This window comes from Heliangelus exortis, chromosome 2 (assembly GCF_036169615.1).
Source record: "Heliangelus exortis chromosome 2, bHelExo1.hap1, whole genome shotgun sequence".
NCBI classification, from domain to species: Eukaryota; Metazoa; Chordata; class Aves; order Apodiformes; family Trochilidae; genus Heliangelus; species Heliangelus exortis.
In genome coordinates this window covers 56274854-56292726 of record NC_092423.1, presented here as the reverse complement: position 1 = coordinate 56292726, position 17873 = coordinate 56274854, and the positions used below count along the sequence as shown (strand labels likewise).

Sequence of the window (17873 nt, the reverse complement as noted above, 5' to 3'; positions counted from 1 at the left end):
GACTCAGGGCAGTGAAAGTTCAAGTTATAGCAAAGAGCTTTAAATTTGAAGAAACATGCTCTACAAGCATAATAAAGAGTAGGAATAGACCACATGAGAATATGGTATGTGTTTAATGGATCCATACCAGGTTGTTCTTCAAACAGAATGCTAAATTAAGTGATACTTGATTTAAATACTCACCACACATCCTTGAGCCACGGAGTATATAAGGATCACAATAAAAATACACAAAATGGTACGAATTTGTATTGTCAGGCACCCTGGAAAACACTAAGGGAAAAAAAAAGGATTTATAAATAATAGAATTTAAAATATTTTTGAAGTGGGTTTGTTATTTTAAGTAGTCCATAAAAAGAAGTGAATAAAGGTTACAGAATTTTTGCCTGCAGTGAGAATTCCAAAACAATGCAGTTATTATTGTATACATGTGTGGGTTTTTTAATGGCAATTGTATTTTTTTGGGTAATAAATGTGAAATTGTTATTACTATACATTGTGTCTCACTATATTTAAAACTCTTTGAAAGGATGTGTGCTCATAATTCAAATAATAAAATAGGATGGTATTTGATTTTTTTTCCCATGGGGAAAAATACCCAAAGCACCTTTCACTTTGCAAATTATCAGCTACAAATAATGATGCAAGAGATCATACTGTGTTAATGTAGAATTTCAGAGTGGTGTTTGTGTCTTTGCTGTAATAGTCAAGTTAAATGCCAAGGCAGTTTTAATTGTCAGAATGCATTAAAAATCCTGACTTTGTCAGAGTAGAAAAAACAGCAGAGAAAAAAATGTGGTGGAATGACCTTGTGAATCTCATGCTCATTTCTATTTTGACCTTGATTCCACCACTGTGAAGTATAAAGTGCTTGTTCATATATGATCGTATATGAAGCCAGTGACAAAAGGTGAGAGAGGAAGGTTAAGTTTGTTTGTCTCCGGTACGTATGCTTGTTTGTGTCATACTAACCCACTCGGATTTCTGGGCAAGCTGCTATCCCCCCTTTGCATTAAGAATGTTTGGGGCATCTATTATCCACTGGATCCATGATACAGCTTTCAGACCATGGGACATCTTCCAGTGTCTTCAAGAGGCAAGAATAAACTCTAAGAGACAGTCAGATTTAAAGGGTGAACAAAAAATGTCCCTTAAAATGAGAGGGCTCAGACTCAGCAAGGCTGAATTTGACTTAAGATAAATGGAGCAAACACCTAATTTTTGAATGAAAGTCACCAGTCCTGAAGAAAAGCTGTTCAGTTCATGGGTATCATCATCAAAAACACAGCTTCCAACAGGCAGCAAAGCACCCACGGAGAGTGGTTTCTGTGGCCTTGACACACTGCAGTGAGTTCTTCCTTCTTAGGGCATGGACTTTGCATTTATCCATGTTGTATTTCATAGGATTTCTGTTGCCCTTTATTTTAGGCCAAACCTATCTAGGTTTCCCTCAGTGGCCATCAAAACAGTGTGTTGTCGTCACAAAATCAGTCACCTGAAAATTTGGTATGAGCATACTCCAAGTCTTCAGGTAATTGATTAAAATGTACAACAGGAAAGGTCCTGGGATAAACTCCTGTGGTAACCCCCTTATTACTGGCTTCCATGTAGATTATGACCTGCTGCTGTGCTCTCTATATGATCATCCAGATGGTTTTTTTACAGATCAAGTTGTCCGCTCAACTGGACCAGAACCCTGTGCATGCATGAGGATGAATGTGTGGTTTTATTCATATAAATATGATATAAAATAATAGTTTTGTTTGAAGGAAATATTTATATTGCATTAATTCTGTCTGCAATCAAAGAAGTTATCTACTTAGTCAGTATCCCCATAGTTGGAATATGATGCTGCATGGTTAGTAGTGACAAGGCAAAATGCAGATTCAAAGACAATGCATACTGACATACATTTTTTTAATGTGTGTGGTATGCTTATGTTCCAAATGTTGACATTCTAGGCTATAAGTTTAAAAAGGAAAATAAACCTTTAAATGGCAAGGCATGAGGCATGTCTGAATTAGAACTGATACTTCTGACTTGTGGTCATTCTAAGATTCCATCTGTTTTTTTTTTTTTAATTATAGCATAGCATTTTGGGCTTCATTTTCTTTGCTTTATTTCATCTGTGTAATTTTTATTAACTATATGAATACTGTCAGATCCCCAAAATGCTAGGTAACTGGTACAGTAAAACATTACTATAGTGGTTTTATGAGTGAAACATTTCATGCTAAAGTATGGAGAGGCTGAGTCACTTGTCCATTTTAAAACATCAAGTGACAGAAGATGGGTTAATAATAAGAGAAAGGCCTATTTACAATTCTATATTATACCCAGCATATTCACTATCTTTTATTTAAAAAAATTTTTCACCACAAATTTTCAAATTACAGTACTCTAGGTTTTACATTTCTTTATTTTTCTGTGCTGGATTCGTTTATTTAAGATACTGAATCTCTAGAGGAACCTGGAATAAATTAAAATTCCACTAGCTGTCAGACAGGTGAATCAAGCCTTAAGTTTGCACTAGCCCCAGGGAAATAGAACATAAAGGAGCAATTTCCAACAAACTTAATCTGTGTTTCTACCATCCATAAATATAAGAACAGATTATAAACTACTGTGTCTTTATGAAACAAAGGAGATAATAATTACTCTCAAATAATTGTGTAAGTTTATAAATAAAGAGCTGCTCAGTACAAGATTCTCTGCTACAATACTATTTATTTTTCAATGAAAGCAATTACTTTCCTTCTGCCAAAAGGTATTTTTTCTTAACTAGAGTGTGTGCTAATCATCAAAGATGATTAACGACGTAGATGCTTTCTCCTGATATTTTTTCAGAAAAGATTAAATGTAGATTAAGCCAATATACATTTCTTTCATCAGAAAGCAGCCTAGATGCTTTATTCTGACCTGACAAGACCTAGTTCTCCCCTACAACAATCCTTCTGCACCATTACTTTGGTGAAAATATAATGCAGGAGAACTAATCATTACTAAAGGTTTTGAAGGGGCCAAGTGTTTTGTGTGAAAATCATTGTTCTTCACCATAAAAACACCTGCTGCTTTGTTGTAAAAGTTTTGAAAACAGAGAAATTAGTAGCACTTTACATCCAGATACCAGTCAGAATGAAGCTGTGACTTTATATTCCAAATGAAAAACAAAGCATAGCCAACAAAAGGAGGAATAGTCATAAAATCTGAAATCACTTACTTGTACTTTTGTGACATGTAGGTACATAATACAAGCCACTAGGAAGCATATGCAGAACACCAGGAGAACAAGAACTATGGTACTCCTAGAATCAAAACACAATAGAAGTAAAGCAGTGCAACTCAGTAGCACATAAGAACACACATCACAGGTATCCTTATGAAGTAGTGTTTTCATGAATGGTGGAGGATCTCCCCCTCACCCATTGCAGAGGAAATTTCACAGTGAAATGCACTGCTATCAAGAATGACAAATAAGTAAATGCTCTTTCTATGGTGCCAACTCTTACCTCAGCAAGGAGGTAAAAAATTCAACTGTATGGTGTGTTAGGAAAGACACTTTCTAATTGTAGAATAATGCAGAATGACTCTTGGAAGTGTAGTGTGTAAACCAATCAGTTGGTTTTGGCAGCTGTGTAACAGTTACCAGATGCTTTTCCCTTCTAATGTCTCCTCAAAGATTAAGAAATCAGGGGTCAGTAAACCCAGTCACTTGGATAAAATCACACCAGACTGCAATCCCTTCTTCTAAATAAATAGAAAAGCTACCTTCTTTTGAGTCTACCTCAACAGTTACAAAAATAGTAAGAATTCTTATAATTCTAAACCTTCCCTTGATCTTTCAAAATAGTCTTGTTCTTCACAAGAGCAGTGCAGATCAAGCACTTGCATCCTCCAGAAAACCTGTGTAATTGGAACAGTACCTTATGGACGTGAGAAAGCTGGCAATAATTAGTCCACCAATACTGGTGCTTTGATTTCTGTTCCAGAACAGCCTGGCCCCAAGCCAGCCATGGCACCAGGGGAGTGGTTCCCAAGCCAGAATGGAAGTACATGACAGCAGTACAACATGATCTCACTTTCTTTTCTAGTCTTGTGAGAACAACCCAGTCTGTCCAGAAGATGTGAGCCATGGCTCCAGGCATATATTTATTTGTGCCCTTGACCATGACTGGGGGAAGAATGTTTATATAATGTTTCTAACAGTACTAGAGTGAAATTCTTCTTCAGTAGGATTTCTCAGCATTTGGCTCAGATTTCAAGTTCATGTAACAACTCCCACCAATACACAAACAGGAAAAATTCTGTGGCATAAAATACAATATCCAGAATGGGGAGGTGACTCTAGATGCTGACAGAGTAGATTCTGAACACAACTATTATTAGACAGCAGGCCTTCTTGTGCTTTTAGGAATTTAGGATGGTAGTATGCTACAAAGAAATGCAGAGGACATGATTGCAACAGCATTTCTAAGGCAGCAACAGCCAACAACTGACAGTAGTGGTGAGTGCAACCCTGATAGAGATTTAGGTTGACATTAGTAACAAAGGGCTACATGGTATTTTAAAAATAAATCCATCATAAGACATCAGAAAGATTAATTATCAGGGCTTTTAATGGGAATGCTACATGTGTATATCCATAATTGGACAGTTCAGGTTAACATGAACATAGCCTTACTTTCACCAACTCTATCTGGTAAAAGACATCTTCAACCGCAAAGCTGTTTTGCTCAGATGCTCACAGGAATTCTAAGAGTGTCAAGTTCCTTGCTTTCTATGTATTTATGCAGCAACTGGCTTTCTTACATTTTATTTTCTCTAAATCTTGAACTTCCTCCTTGGAACATCATGACACATGTCAAACACCACTTCTCCTATAATTGTAATACATTACACTTCCTGTCCTGGCTTTTGAATTATTTTTTCATACTTGTAACTACTTTGGAAATCTGAAGAACAACCTAAAGCATCATATTCTGTGAAGAGAGGGTTTTCCAATACTTCCAAAGTTTTAGTCTAGCTCATTGTTTCATCTGGATCACAGCAAGGGAAGAGCCTGAGAAGATTAATAGGTTGTATGAAGACAATACCAACAGACACCAACAGGAAGAATGAACTTAAGACCATTCAGTTAGTGTCCTTTCTAACTAACCCAATGATGAACCTGTTCATGGCCTTCAGTGGTCACATTGTGCTAGAAGGTTTTTGTCTGTCAGATAAGGCCCTAATCTGAATCTCTGTCCATCTGTTTTTAAAATGACAGTACTTTTTTTTAAAATTTATCAACTACCATATCATATGATCCTTGGAAATTCGTTTTACTTTCAACTACACTAATACTCTTTGTCTCTCCTTGTTCTAAACTGCCATGGCATGTTCTAAGCTGCCATGCAGCTGGACGTTACTTGAAAAGCAGGTCAAATTAAGTGTACACCAATTAATCAGCACAGGTTATTAGTATGGAAGTTAGATGAGTGTTGTGACTTTGAATTATTCAAGAGAAAAGGTATTACATAATATTTACATGATGATTTTAAAAAAAGTGATTCTCAAACTTTCAATTAAAAGTAATAGAATATAGGAGTATTACTCTGACTGGGGATTTGTGAATAAAGAAGACCAGAATTTAAAATGTGGTTTTCAAAAACATTACCCTATGGCCAGTTCTATTCTCACTGACATCCTAAGAATTAGTGAAAATGAGTAAAACTTGTTTTGAATATTATGGTACTATAATCTGAAAAATCCTACTACTAATAATTTTTATATATTGAACACAATTATATATACTTACTGTAAACCCTAGATTTGAAAGTGAAGTGTAATTGTAGATTTATTTAGCAAGTATTCACATAGAACAGACAAAATCTGAAGTAATCACTGAACTGTATTACTCAACAACAGGCACCAGACATTTCTGAAATACATCATAAGTATTTGGTTATGTCTGTTTTAGTGTAGCTAAGGTCTGACTGCAAAACATGTGGCAATGGCTGAACTATGTGCCATTGATACCAAGAACCTGAAGGGAGGCTACAAATTAGGGTTGAAAAGCTGGATGTTTACTTCAGTATTTAGTTCCCATCAAGCTGTTTAGTTTTATCCTTGCTACTAGCAAAGTACCTGATATACCTGGTTGAAAGCCTGCACAAATATATTTAGAAAAGTTACAGCTAACACCTTTTTTTATATGCTTTAAATAAATTTTATCAGATTTCAGAGAAAAAAAAGAAAAAGAAAAAAAGAAAGAGAACAGGGAAGAAGTTGTTGTCAATGAGATAGCAGAATGTGTCTACTCTGGACAAATGGAAGAGTTAGACTGAGGGCATACCAAGAGAGAATCTCCTGTCTGCAAAGATACCAGCCTGGGTCCTAATAACCATTCCAAAGATTTTAATGCTTTTTTCTGTGCAGCATGCTTGAAGATGTTCCAGTTTGAATTATAATGGTAAAAGACAGAAACTTACTGTGGTATTATTAGAAGATAGACAAGGCCAAATAAGGCAGATAGAATTAGTGAGAGAACTACAGCACTGGTGAAGTACTCATCTTGAAGCTGATGGTACTGTTAAAGAAAGGAAGAAATTAAGACAGTGAGTATTTTATACACAGCCACTTACCAACACCTCTCCATTCTCAGTAAAAAATAACTATATCCTAAAAGAAAGCAAGCCCCTACCCATTTTGCAAGCATACAAATAATCATTGTTTAATTCACAAGAAAAAAAAACAACAAACAAACCTGAGACAATTCTACACATAATTTTTCTTGACAGCTTTCTGTTTCAGATTCTGTTTCCTGTTTACCTAGCTGTGTAGTTTTCACCCTGTAACTAGCCAAATCTAGGTTAGGCTCAGACATAAGTTTATCTTTCAGAGCAAAAATGATACAGCCAATTTGAACTAGCAGGAAGTAGCCTGCTCTCCTTTTCCACTTATTCATCCCAAATGAAGGCCAAAATACCCTTGGTGCTTCCTTCAAGGAATCCTGTCACTTCTGCTGCTCAGGACAGGACACTAATGGCTGGGCTGGAGAAGGCTGCAAATGGGAGACATGGGCTCAGTTTTGAGCAGTTACTGTTGCTGATTTCACTAAGCCACAGTCCTTAGAATACTTTTCAGGTGTGTTTCCTTATAAAGATCCAAATTTTAATCTCATTTACACCAAAAAACTTTCTTATTTTGAAATAAAGCCATTACAATTAAATAATAAATCACTGTGGAAACTTTGTGGTAATCAAAGTTAATGCTCAAGATCTGAAGAAATTTATTCCATTGTAGCTCACATCCTTCTGACTCCAAACAGTAATGACATGAAATATTAAAAGACTACAAAGTGAGTAAAAGTGAAAAAATAAATGTACTGATAAATTAATTCACAATCATATAACTTTTGCTTTTTCAAACACATTAACTAAAGGCTTGCGGGTTTTTTTTTCCAATTAAGAAACTTGTATGTACAAAACTCATACAGGAGAAGGTAGAAACAATCAGCTCTTCTACTTTTTCAGCCTACATGCATGATTTTAATTCTGCTGCTTTCGGCACAGTCGCACTGTCATAGCACCACAATCTTGCCCAGAGGTTTAACCTTTCTTTTTAATATTTTCTAGAATTGATGGGATCAATACTTATCAAGCTATGTATGCAGGAAGAAAAATCCTATCATTAATGCTTCTCCAGAGCAAATAAATCTGTATCCAGCCACATTGCCATGATAGAGTATCAAGCAGGTGATGCAGGTTTGGAGAAGCAAAACAGAGGCCAACACACAGGATGTGTAGCTTTATGGGGGAGGATCTTGATGAGTAGAAAGAAACTGACCTTTGTTTTTATCCCCTCCAATTGCTTCCTTAGAAAGTGGAAACACAGTCTCCTTCTTTAATGAGAAACTTTTTTAAAAAGTCCAGAGGATTATTTAAAAATAGTGAGTAGAATTTAAATATTGTCTAAAAACTGGCAAAAACCCCAATGCCAGTTGGTTTATGGTCAGTGAAATAAATGAAAAAATTAAGAAAATCCTTACTTTATATTCACGTTCATTTTGCTTATACGTCAGGGTAATGAAGTTCAAATCAGCCATCTCAGACTCAGTCTGCCGGGCCTCTATCAAGCGGCTGATGTATCTGTTTACTCGAGTTCCTGGAGTGTTGTATAGAACACTGGTAGAAAAAGAGGAACGATTCCTGAGTTTTTCAGAGGCTGTCCTTAATGCTCTTCTCTGCAACACAGATGAAGAAAGAAGCACAGATTTTATTAACATTGAAATTTTTCACTGCTGTTCATGTTATCTCAACGTCACGGCCAGGATGAGGTATTCACTAAGCAGAGAAACTACAAAAGAGAGAAATCTCATCTCTTTGTAATTGCTATCCTTTAAAAACTTCTTGTCTTAACCTCCACTCCCATTAAAATCCATGAGTGTCCTGTTTTGGGCCAGGGTAGAACTAATAGATGACAGAGAAGTCAGGCAGCTGGGATGCCTGGCCAAAGATGCAGGTACTGATCAGGCAGTTGGGAAAAAGACTGGAACCATCAGCCTATGGAGGTGACCCTTGTCAGCTGTAAAGGAGACAAAACAGACTGCCCACAGATCAGAGCAGCCACGCTTGAGTAAGCCAACAGGTATCCGAAGGAATTTGCTGTACGAGATGTGATCTATACCAATTATCACATTGTAGATCCTTATCAAATGTCATGCCCCAAGCCTACACTCCACAAGTTTGTGCATGCTACACCGCCACCGTGTACCCATACACTATCAGCAATGTTATGGGTTCATGGAGACTTTGAACCAACCATGAATGATGTGCTTAGACAAGTACAAGAGTATGTAGATGTTGTCAATACTCCCCATTGGGCTGGAATCTGAGCTGTAAAGAAAGTGACTGAGAAACTGTGTAAACCCCATTCTTCCCCGGAAGGGGAAGGCTACATTGCAGCCATTAGAAGGAGACACCCTCTTATGAGACTGAATCAAGAGAAACAGAATACAGTAAGAGGTACTGTATATAGAATGCAGTAAGAGATATCCAATGGGACAGAATCTGCCATTACTTCTGGAGTGATGGGGTGATCTAAAGAATTGAGTGTTGTGAAGGCTGATGGGAGCCTCACTGGGATAAGGTGGAATATGAACCCTATAATGACTGGCCCAGATGCTCCATGCATCGTTGGCATAGACTACCTCAAGGGAGGAGATTTCAAGGACCCAAGAGAGTACCTGTGGGCCTTTGGTATAGCAGCTGTAGAGTCTGAGAACACAGAACAGCTGCATACTTTGCTCGGCCTTTCGGATGACCCTTCTACAGTGGGGCTGATGAAACTTGAAAACGAGCAGGTGCCAATTGCTACTTCAATAGCACATAGACAATATTGCACCAGTGGAGATGCTTTGATCCCCATTCACAAGGTGATCCAGCAACTGGAGAGCCAAGGAGTGATCAGAAGGACTTGCTCACTCTTCAAGAGTCCCATACAGCCAGTGCAAAACCCTGATGGGGAGTGGAGACTGAAGTGGACTATCGTGCCCTAAATGAGGTTACACCACCACTAAGTGTTGCTGTGCCAGAGATACTAGAATTTCAGTACAAACGTGTATGCTTCTATTGACACTGCTAATGCTTTTTTTGCTATTTTTCTAGCACCAGAATGCAGGCCTCAGCCTTCTCCTCATCTGTTGTTACTAGGTCACCAGACTTGCTCTTTAGGGGGAATATGCTTTCTTTAACCTTTCTTTTTTCATTGATGTACCTGTAGAATCCTGTCTTTTTATTCTTCAAATCCCTTGCTAAGTTCACCTCCAACTGTGCATTCCTGGCATTCCTGACTTCATCCTTACACAGAGGGCAGCAATTCTATGCTCTTCACAAGATACATGTCCATGCTTGAATTCCCTCTGAAGTTCCCTCTTGCCTTTTAGTCTGACCAGCAGGCAACAGCTCAGCCATGCTGGTTTCAGTCTTTTCCTTGCTAAGTTACAAATAAATTACAAGATTAAACAATTATGAGGCTACTTGAAACATTTTTCTTCAAACTATCGAGTCCTATCCCATTAATTGGTAATTTGTTTGTGGTGTTAAAACTGATTATTTCAACATGAAAAATAATCTTGTGGACACACATGGATTAGAGTTTTCAAATCCAGTCTTCTGGGCTCTGTTTGCCACAACATAAATCTCAAATTGTCAGCCAAACAACTATTTTAAATATTTCTGAACAGAGATAAAGTTGTTGTCTTGCAGAAGACATTTGTCCCACAAGTTTGTAGGGAAACTGAGTGCTTTCATCAATATCATCAGAAAAATACGATTTTGCTCTCCACAGAACAGTTAGTTAGCATATTTATTGCTTAAGGTGCAGCAGAAAGTACACCTTTGGGGTTTTTTTAATTTAAGCCTACAGCATAATAATAATGGGAAGCAGACCAGCATTTTTAAAAAGAACAAAGAAAATGCTTGTTGGCTTCAAAATCTGGAATGAGGGCAGATGATGGGAATTATTTTGACATATGGAATAAATTATATTATCTAGTCTGTCATTTTGAAAAAAGGTTAAAGTTACTGTGCTTTATTAAAATACAGTTATTTTCACTAGGTTTTATCTCTATTACTTTTTTCACACAGCAGACTTACATTCTGTCTTAAGTGATCAAGATCCAGTATGTCTCAGACTTTAAATAAATAAACATATGCTACAGTAATGTCCTATAAAGGTTCAAAAGCCTTTATAGCCATAGCTGGATTTACATGATTTGAGCACTCATATCTGTGAAGCAACCTTGCATTGCAACACAGAAGATTTGTATTAAAATAATGCATCATCCTCTATGATAAATGCTACATATTAAGTACAGAAACCCAGAACAACAGATTCAGTAACAGATAGCATTGCAGAACTTTACAGCAAATGTTCTGACATAAGAAAATTTTCATCAGATGCCTGGCAAATCTGTATCAGGATGTTCTTGTGTGTACTACCATATTTATTCATACTGATAAACAAGACATTCTTAATTATTGCATATGCTTAAAAAAATGTGTGGGTTATTTTTTTAAAACACACAAAGAACAGTACTAATTCACAGTTGGAAGGCCTTGTACATGGCCAGTCTCAAAACCAAATCTGACATTTCTGAAAGTCTTCACTGAAGGTGTGTTTTCTTACTTTTTCCTGCAGGAGAAACACAAGCACATGTAAAATTCAAAATTCAAAAGCTAAAATGCTTCCTTAAAGTAAAGTTCAGACTCAATAAATGTATAATATTTCAAACAAAAACAACACAAAAGAAAGGTGGAGCACTCAGTCAAGATGGATTATTGACTCCAATGTAGACCTGCCCTGCTTTGCAGCACTGGTGGTTTTGCCACCTGCTGGCAAAAAAAATCGAATGAGCAACTCTTCTTTTTCTCCATAAATGTCTGGGTAAAACTACATAAAGAAAAGACAGGAAACCAGGCTACTAATAAATACAGCAATTATGAGTTGTAGCATTACAAGCCATTCAGGAAAGTGGTATTCATATTTGTATTAGTAACTTTTGTGTTTAGGATTTGTCTCAGGGACTAAGAGGTTTTTTGGCTAATCAGGTGACTTTTAGTTTTCAGAGAACCATCTAGATGTAAAAAAAATCTGTTATTTTGTATTTGCTGCCATCGGCTTCAAGCAGTGGACCCATGATGCAAAAGAAAAGCTCCTGTGATGAAGTCCTTAATAGAAGCCACATAGGCTACCTGTGATGGTTTGTTCAAGAGGAGCTCCAAACTTGAGGCCTGTTAACTTTTGTCTTTTCTGTGTTCTGTGGGCACTAGACAGTTCTAGCTCCAGCATTAACACCAGAAACATCTAAATCAGTTGATCAGGTTATCCCCTATGTTCTCAAAGCAGGTCTGCTTGATGTAGCCCTGGAACTGATGCCCCAGGAGATTACATGGATTACCTTATCATCATCCTCACATGTCATGACGTTGGAGAAAGGGATCTCTGCTTTGAACATCTTACGACAGTGCATGAGCTGAACAAGCAGATAGCAGACTGTCTTGAACTTCATTCTTTTGGCAGGCTTAATGTCAGAGAGAATCAGTCCAGGAAATATCTGTTGGTCAGAAAAATAGTATTTGTAACTGTTTTTACATTTCCTGCACAGACATACATACCGCACAGACACTGGCACCATCTAGTGGTCAGAACAAAACAGTATTCTAATAAGAAATAGTGTATTTTGATAAACATATATTTATTCTTCACCTTTTTTTAACCAGAAATATAAAGAATCTATTGAACAGACATTATTTAAACACACAGTTAACATTTTGGGAGCTGTTATCTACAAGCAATGTAAACTATAAAAAAGAGTATATAATGACAAACTCATAAAAGAGGCAATATTAATATTTCTTTAACCTTAAAATATATTCTGGAAAAATAGAGGGGGGGAGGAAAGGAGGAAGTTATAACTTTTATTAACTGATGTTAAAGATAATAATTTTAATCTTTTTTCTCATTTCCTCATTCTGTTACTTCAGCCACTGGTAAGCCCATTAAAATCAGTAGAGGATATTAAAGGTACACTTACATACATGCCCTAAATGGATGTTGTGTAGCTCTGAGATGGTATCTTACATCTTATTTCTTTAAGAAAAAAATTAATTTACCATGGAGGAATATTATTAAAGGGTTGGATATAATCTACTATTTTTGCCATAGGTAAGCCTGTATTTAATTCTTGCTGACTTTAGTAAACCCTTAGCACATGTGTAGATAGTTTCACACGTCAGAATAGGAGCCATCCTTTATTCTACTCTCAATATTTCAATATAAATTTCAATATATTCAATATAAATTGATAATTTAATTCGTGCTTCTGGTAAGTGGAATGTGTTCATGGGAAATGCTCGCATTTGCCCTTCTCTTCCTCTTACTGACATACCTACAGAAATTTTTCCTGTTGCCCTTAACCCCCCTAGCCATGTGCAGTTCTCTCTGTGCTTTTGCTTTCCTTATCTCTTGCTTCTCTGACTACTTCTGTGTACTTATCTCAGGGTATTTGTCCTTGCTTCCATCCTCTGTAAACTTGCCTCCATCCTAAGTGTGTCAAGGAGCTCCTTGCTCATCCACACCAGCCCCTAGGCACTCCTGCCTACCTTCTTTATTGGAACATGTCCTGGCCATGCAATAGGTGATCCTTGAAAATGGACAAGCATTCCTAGGCTCCTTTCCCACCCAGGTCTTTATCCCATTCTACCTTACTAAGCAGATCCTTGAAAAGACTGAAGTCTGTCCTTTAAAATCAAGTGCCATCAGGTTACTTTGCACTTTCCTCACTGCCCTAAGTGTCTTGAATTCTACAGTGTCATGGTCACTGCAGCCTCCCATTAATTTTTACATTGCTCACCAGCCCATCTCAGTTGGTGAGAACAAGGTCTAGCAAAACTCTTTTTCTGATTGGTTCCTCTACCAGTTGGAGGAGTAATTTGTCATCAATGCACAAAAGGAACTTCCTGGAGTGCTGGTGCTTTGCTGTGTTGTACCTCTAGCAGATGTCAGGGTGATTAAAGTCTCCCATGAGGACCATGGCTTGTTTACCTGGTTTGGGCCAGGATAAACGTTATTTTCTGTCTTGTAATTTTGCTTTCAGCTAAGTCCCTTGTAAAGTGGCTGCACTTGCTGAAACTAAGAGCACATTTCTCAGTCAGTGTCTGTTTCTAGGACTGATTATGCTTGATGCTTATAGTTACAGTTAGAGACTGGTGTGTAAAACCAAGGCCACTGCTCAGTTCTGAGGAACATCTTATGCTTCAGAAAGAGAAAAGGAGTAAGGAGGTCACACCTGCAACCCTCCTTTAGGGAGGAGTGGTCAAGATAAATGACCAAAATTGACCAGACAGAGTATTCTATCTCATACGTGTCATACTTGGTATCATTTTGAGGGATCACAAGGGTTAAGCTTTCAACCTTCCTCTTTGCCCTTCACCTTCACCCTTCTTCACCTGTCCCTGTTTGCTTCAGCATCCTGGGAGGATTCCATTTGTTCCTCTGCCTGTGGTCCTGATCCCTACTAGCCTTAATCTGCGTGTTCCTGCCTCCAGCTCCTGACTGCTGCTGACTCCAGGAGTTCAGCCTGGACTTTCTCAGGGGTGCCCTGCAGCCTTGGTGGTGACGTGAGAGTTATTGAGGTAAAGGGCGAGGAACTTGGTATCATTTTCTTGTATATTTGTATAAATTTAATAATTTTTCCTTTTTATCATTACTGTTTCATTAAAGCTGTGTAGTTTACTTTCCAACCCATAAGTCTCTCTTACTTATTCTCTCTCCTTTCTTTATCAGGGAGGGGGATTAATAGAGAGCATCTGTCATTCATTTTAATTGCCGGGCCAGTGTTAAACAGTGACACTTGTCAGTGTGAAGCACCTCTTACCTGTCTAAATAGGGCCTTATTCAATCCATCCTTGCTGGGTGGCCTGTAGCAGACCCTTACTATGATATCACTTGCCCCCAGGTTCTCTTTAATCCTGACCCATAAGGTCTCTGTCAGCTCTTCATCCATCCCCAAGTGGAGCTCCATGGACTCCAGCTGGTCACTGATGTAGAGAGCCACATGCCCTCCTCTTTTGCTTTTTCTGTCCTTTCTAAACAGTTCATACCCAGCCATCCTCATGCTCCAGTCATACAAGCCTTCCCACCATGTCATGTTGATACCAATAACATTATAGCCCTGAAGGCAGGCAGACATGTTTAACTCATCTTGCTTATTCCCCATGCTTCATGAGTTTACACAGAGGCATTTGAGATGTGTCCTCTTTGAAGCAGTGGTATAAGCAGGGCTTATATCTATCCATACAGATGTTATCTGTTGGCCTGTGATTCTCTTCAAGGCCCAGGGCTCTGTCCTTAGTAGGGTAAAAAATTTTCTTGAGATGAGATATTGGTTTCACCTCCAGCATCACCATGCCATCTTAGTGGTCATAGTTTTATCCCCTTCCCCCTTCAAACCTAGTTTAAAGCCCTGTCAATGAGCCTGGCCAACTCCTGGACAAAAGTCCTTTTCCTCCTCCAGGATAATTCTGCACCATCCTGTGCCAGCAGGTATGGTGACATGTAAACATCTTTATGATCAAAAAACCCAAAATTGAACCTATGGCACCAGACATATTCACATACTACTCAACCTTTAGGCATTCTTAAGAAATACCTAACAACTAGGTACCAAGTAGGTACCACCAAATCAAACACCAGGTAGGTAGTTGTTAGGTTTGAGTACAGCAGATATGATTAACTTTAGAGCTACCTTTTCCAACAGATAAAAAATATATTTTGTACAGATACTCCGCTTAAAGATTTTCCCAATGTAGCCATATTTCCTCTAGAAGTACTGTATATTTTACTCAGTCTCCCTGTCAACCTTTTGATACAACAAAAATTATTAACTTTCTTTAAACTCTGTACAATTTTCAATTTTGCTTCACTTTTTTTTTTTGAGAGAGATAAAAAAGGGAATACACAAAAGCTTACAAGTGGAATATATCTTGAGAGTTCTTTCTTTGCTCAAACCTTTCACTGTTGATGTTGCATTATCTAGGTTAACAACTTCAGTTTTAGATTTCCATTAGATTGCCTGGAGAAGTAATTCTTAAAGAGAGCTACACAAGCTGTCTGACAACCTCCATTATGGAAATGCCACAGTAAAAGTGCAAGAGTGGCAAAGAATAGGTAGAACATCTCACAAGGAAAAGATTCAAGAAGGCATGCCCGAGGCAAGGAAGCACATGGGCATGAATAGATCCTCCTACAAAGATCTGAAATCCTGTGAAAAGAGTAAAATTTAGACTTTCCTCGATGTAGAACTCTTATAATAGAGGCATTTCTGAGAACCTGGACCTTGAAATTTGGAATAGATTCAGTTTGGCTCAGGCAGTATGGCCCTGCCACTAACATGACTTTTCCTCAAATACATTTTAATTTAGTTTCTTGGCTTTATCTTCTAAGAAATAGAACATTTTAGCCTATACCATCTTAACAGCAGATAATATATCAGTAGAAAAATAGGGGAGTATTCCATCTACTTTGGAGTCAAATAGAAGTTTTTCAGCTTACGTAACTGAAACTAAAGGTGTAGTTTGTCTTCTGGACTCCCCAGTATGAGAAAATGAATGACAAACTGAACTCAGTTCAGCAAACATTCACCAAAGCAATTAGGATTCTAAAACATACAAGACAGGAAAAGAACCTGACGGAATTAATTCACTTACCTGGCAGAAAAGAAGGCTAAGGAGGGATCTAATTGCTGTCCTCAGACACCTAAGTGGTAGTTAGAAGACACAGCCAGACTCATCCCAAAAATGCTCAGAAAATGGGAGAGGTAATGAGCACAGGCTGGACCAAGGGAAATTTCCACTTCATACAAAAAACAGAAGTTTTAACTGGGAGGACGATTATGCCCTGGAGCAGGCTGCCCAGAGAGGCTGCCAAATCCAGAAGGGGAAATACCACCCAGTCATACAAGTACAATAAAGAAATGCAGGACAGTGGGTTAGAACAGACTTAAAAAAAGCCCCAACCCCAATGTCTTTCACTCTGCCTTTCCTCTGAACTTGTTCCAGGTCAGCACTATGGGAAAGCTGGACTGTAGCATTCTCATTCCAGCTCATTGTGTCAATGTATTTTACTTTCACACTTTTTTTTTTTTTTTTTTTTTTTGATGCTCTGGTTCATCTCTTAATATGTTCACTGTTCATTTACTTCATAACATTAGGCAAGGATGGTTGTTGCCCTGCTCTCACATCTGTGTTGGATGACATCAGTGAGCACACCCGTGGGAGCTGTGCCCAGGTAAAGGAGCTTCTGTGTTTAGTGATGGAGCTTAGGGAGAAGGGAAACAGGTTGACAGGCATCAGGGAATGTGAGAGACAGATGCTTGGAGTCACACCCTGTCTCCCATTACAGACATCCGGCAGGCAGACAAAGTCCCTGCTACAGAGAACTCCCGGTTTCTCTGGGAACTTCCAAAACTCTGCCTGACTCAATGTGGTGACTTGGAGGACAGGAGGCAATGGCAAACAGTTCCTGTTTGGTGCATCTGCCCAGTGACTACTGCCCCTTCCCACACGATGGTGCGCGTACAGTAATCTTGCAAGCAGAACTGGACAGTTGTGATGATAATAGCTCTTCTGGCTTGGAGGTGTCATCAAGGTCTAATTGAACCACTCCCTGCATCAAAACCACCTCAGTAAAGAAAAAGAGACATTTTCATAGGTGACTTGCTTCTGAAGGAAACAGAAGGCCTGATATGAACAGACCTCACCTAGAGAACTGTGCTAAGATCTGGGGCCTCCAGCACAAGCAGGACATGGAGCTGTTGGAGTGAGTCCAGAGGAGGGTGATAAAAATGAGCAGAGGACTGGGACACCTCTCCTATGAAGACTGGTTGAGAGAACTGGGGTTGTTCAGTCTGGAGAGAAGAGAAGGCTCTGGGGACACCTTATGGAAGCCTTCCAGTACGTGAAGGGGGATTATAAGAAAGCTGGAGGACTTTTTACAAGACTAAGTAGAGATAGGTCAAGAGGTAATGGTATTAAGCTGAAAGAGCGTAGATTTAGATTAGATATTGGTAAGAAATTCTTTAGTGCGAGGGTGGTGAGATGCTGGAACAGATTACCCTGAGGAATTGTGGATGCAGTTCCTCCCTTGAAGTGTGCAAGGGCAGATTGGCTGGGCCTTTGAGCAACCAGGTCTAGTGGGAGGTGTCCCTGCCCAGGGCAGGGTGATTTGCACTAGATGGTATCTAAGGTCCCTTCCAACCCAAACCATGCTATGATTCTATGATTCTATGACTCTGTCTCCAGGAGATCAAGAACAGACAACATCTTATACCA

At 38.5% G+C, this 17873-nt stretch overlaps 1 protein-coding gene across 1 annotated transcript in view; it reads right to left on the bottom strand.

Moving 5' to 3' along the window:
• The window catches only part of ADCY1 (adenylate cyclase 1), a 143157-nt gene that overhangs the window by 17433 nt on the left and 107851 nt on the right, over window positions 1-17873 (bottom strand). The window contains exons 8-12 of the mRNA XM_071736231.1: window positions 11942-12097; window positions 8030-8224; window positions 6471-6568; window positions 3221-3305; window positions 184-273 (exon numbers count right to left, since the gene is read on the bottom strand). Of these exons, the coding sequence (XP_071592332.1) occupies window positions 184-273; window positions 3221-3305; window positions 6471-6568; window positions 8030-8224; window positions 11942-12097 (624 nt within the window). The remainder of the gene's footprint in view (window positions 1-183; window positions 274-3220; window positions 3306-6470; window positions 6569-8029; window positions 8225-11941; window positions 12098-17873) is intronic.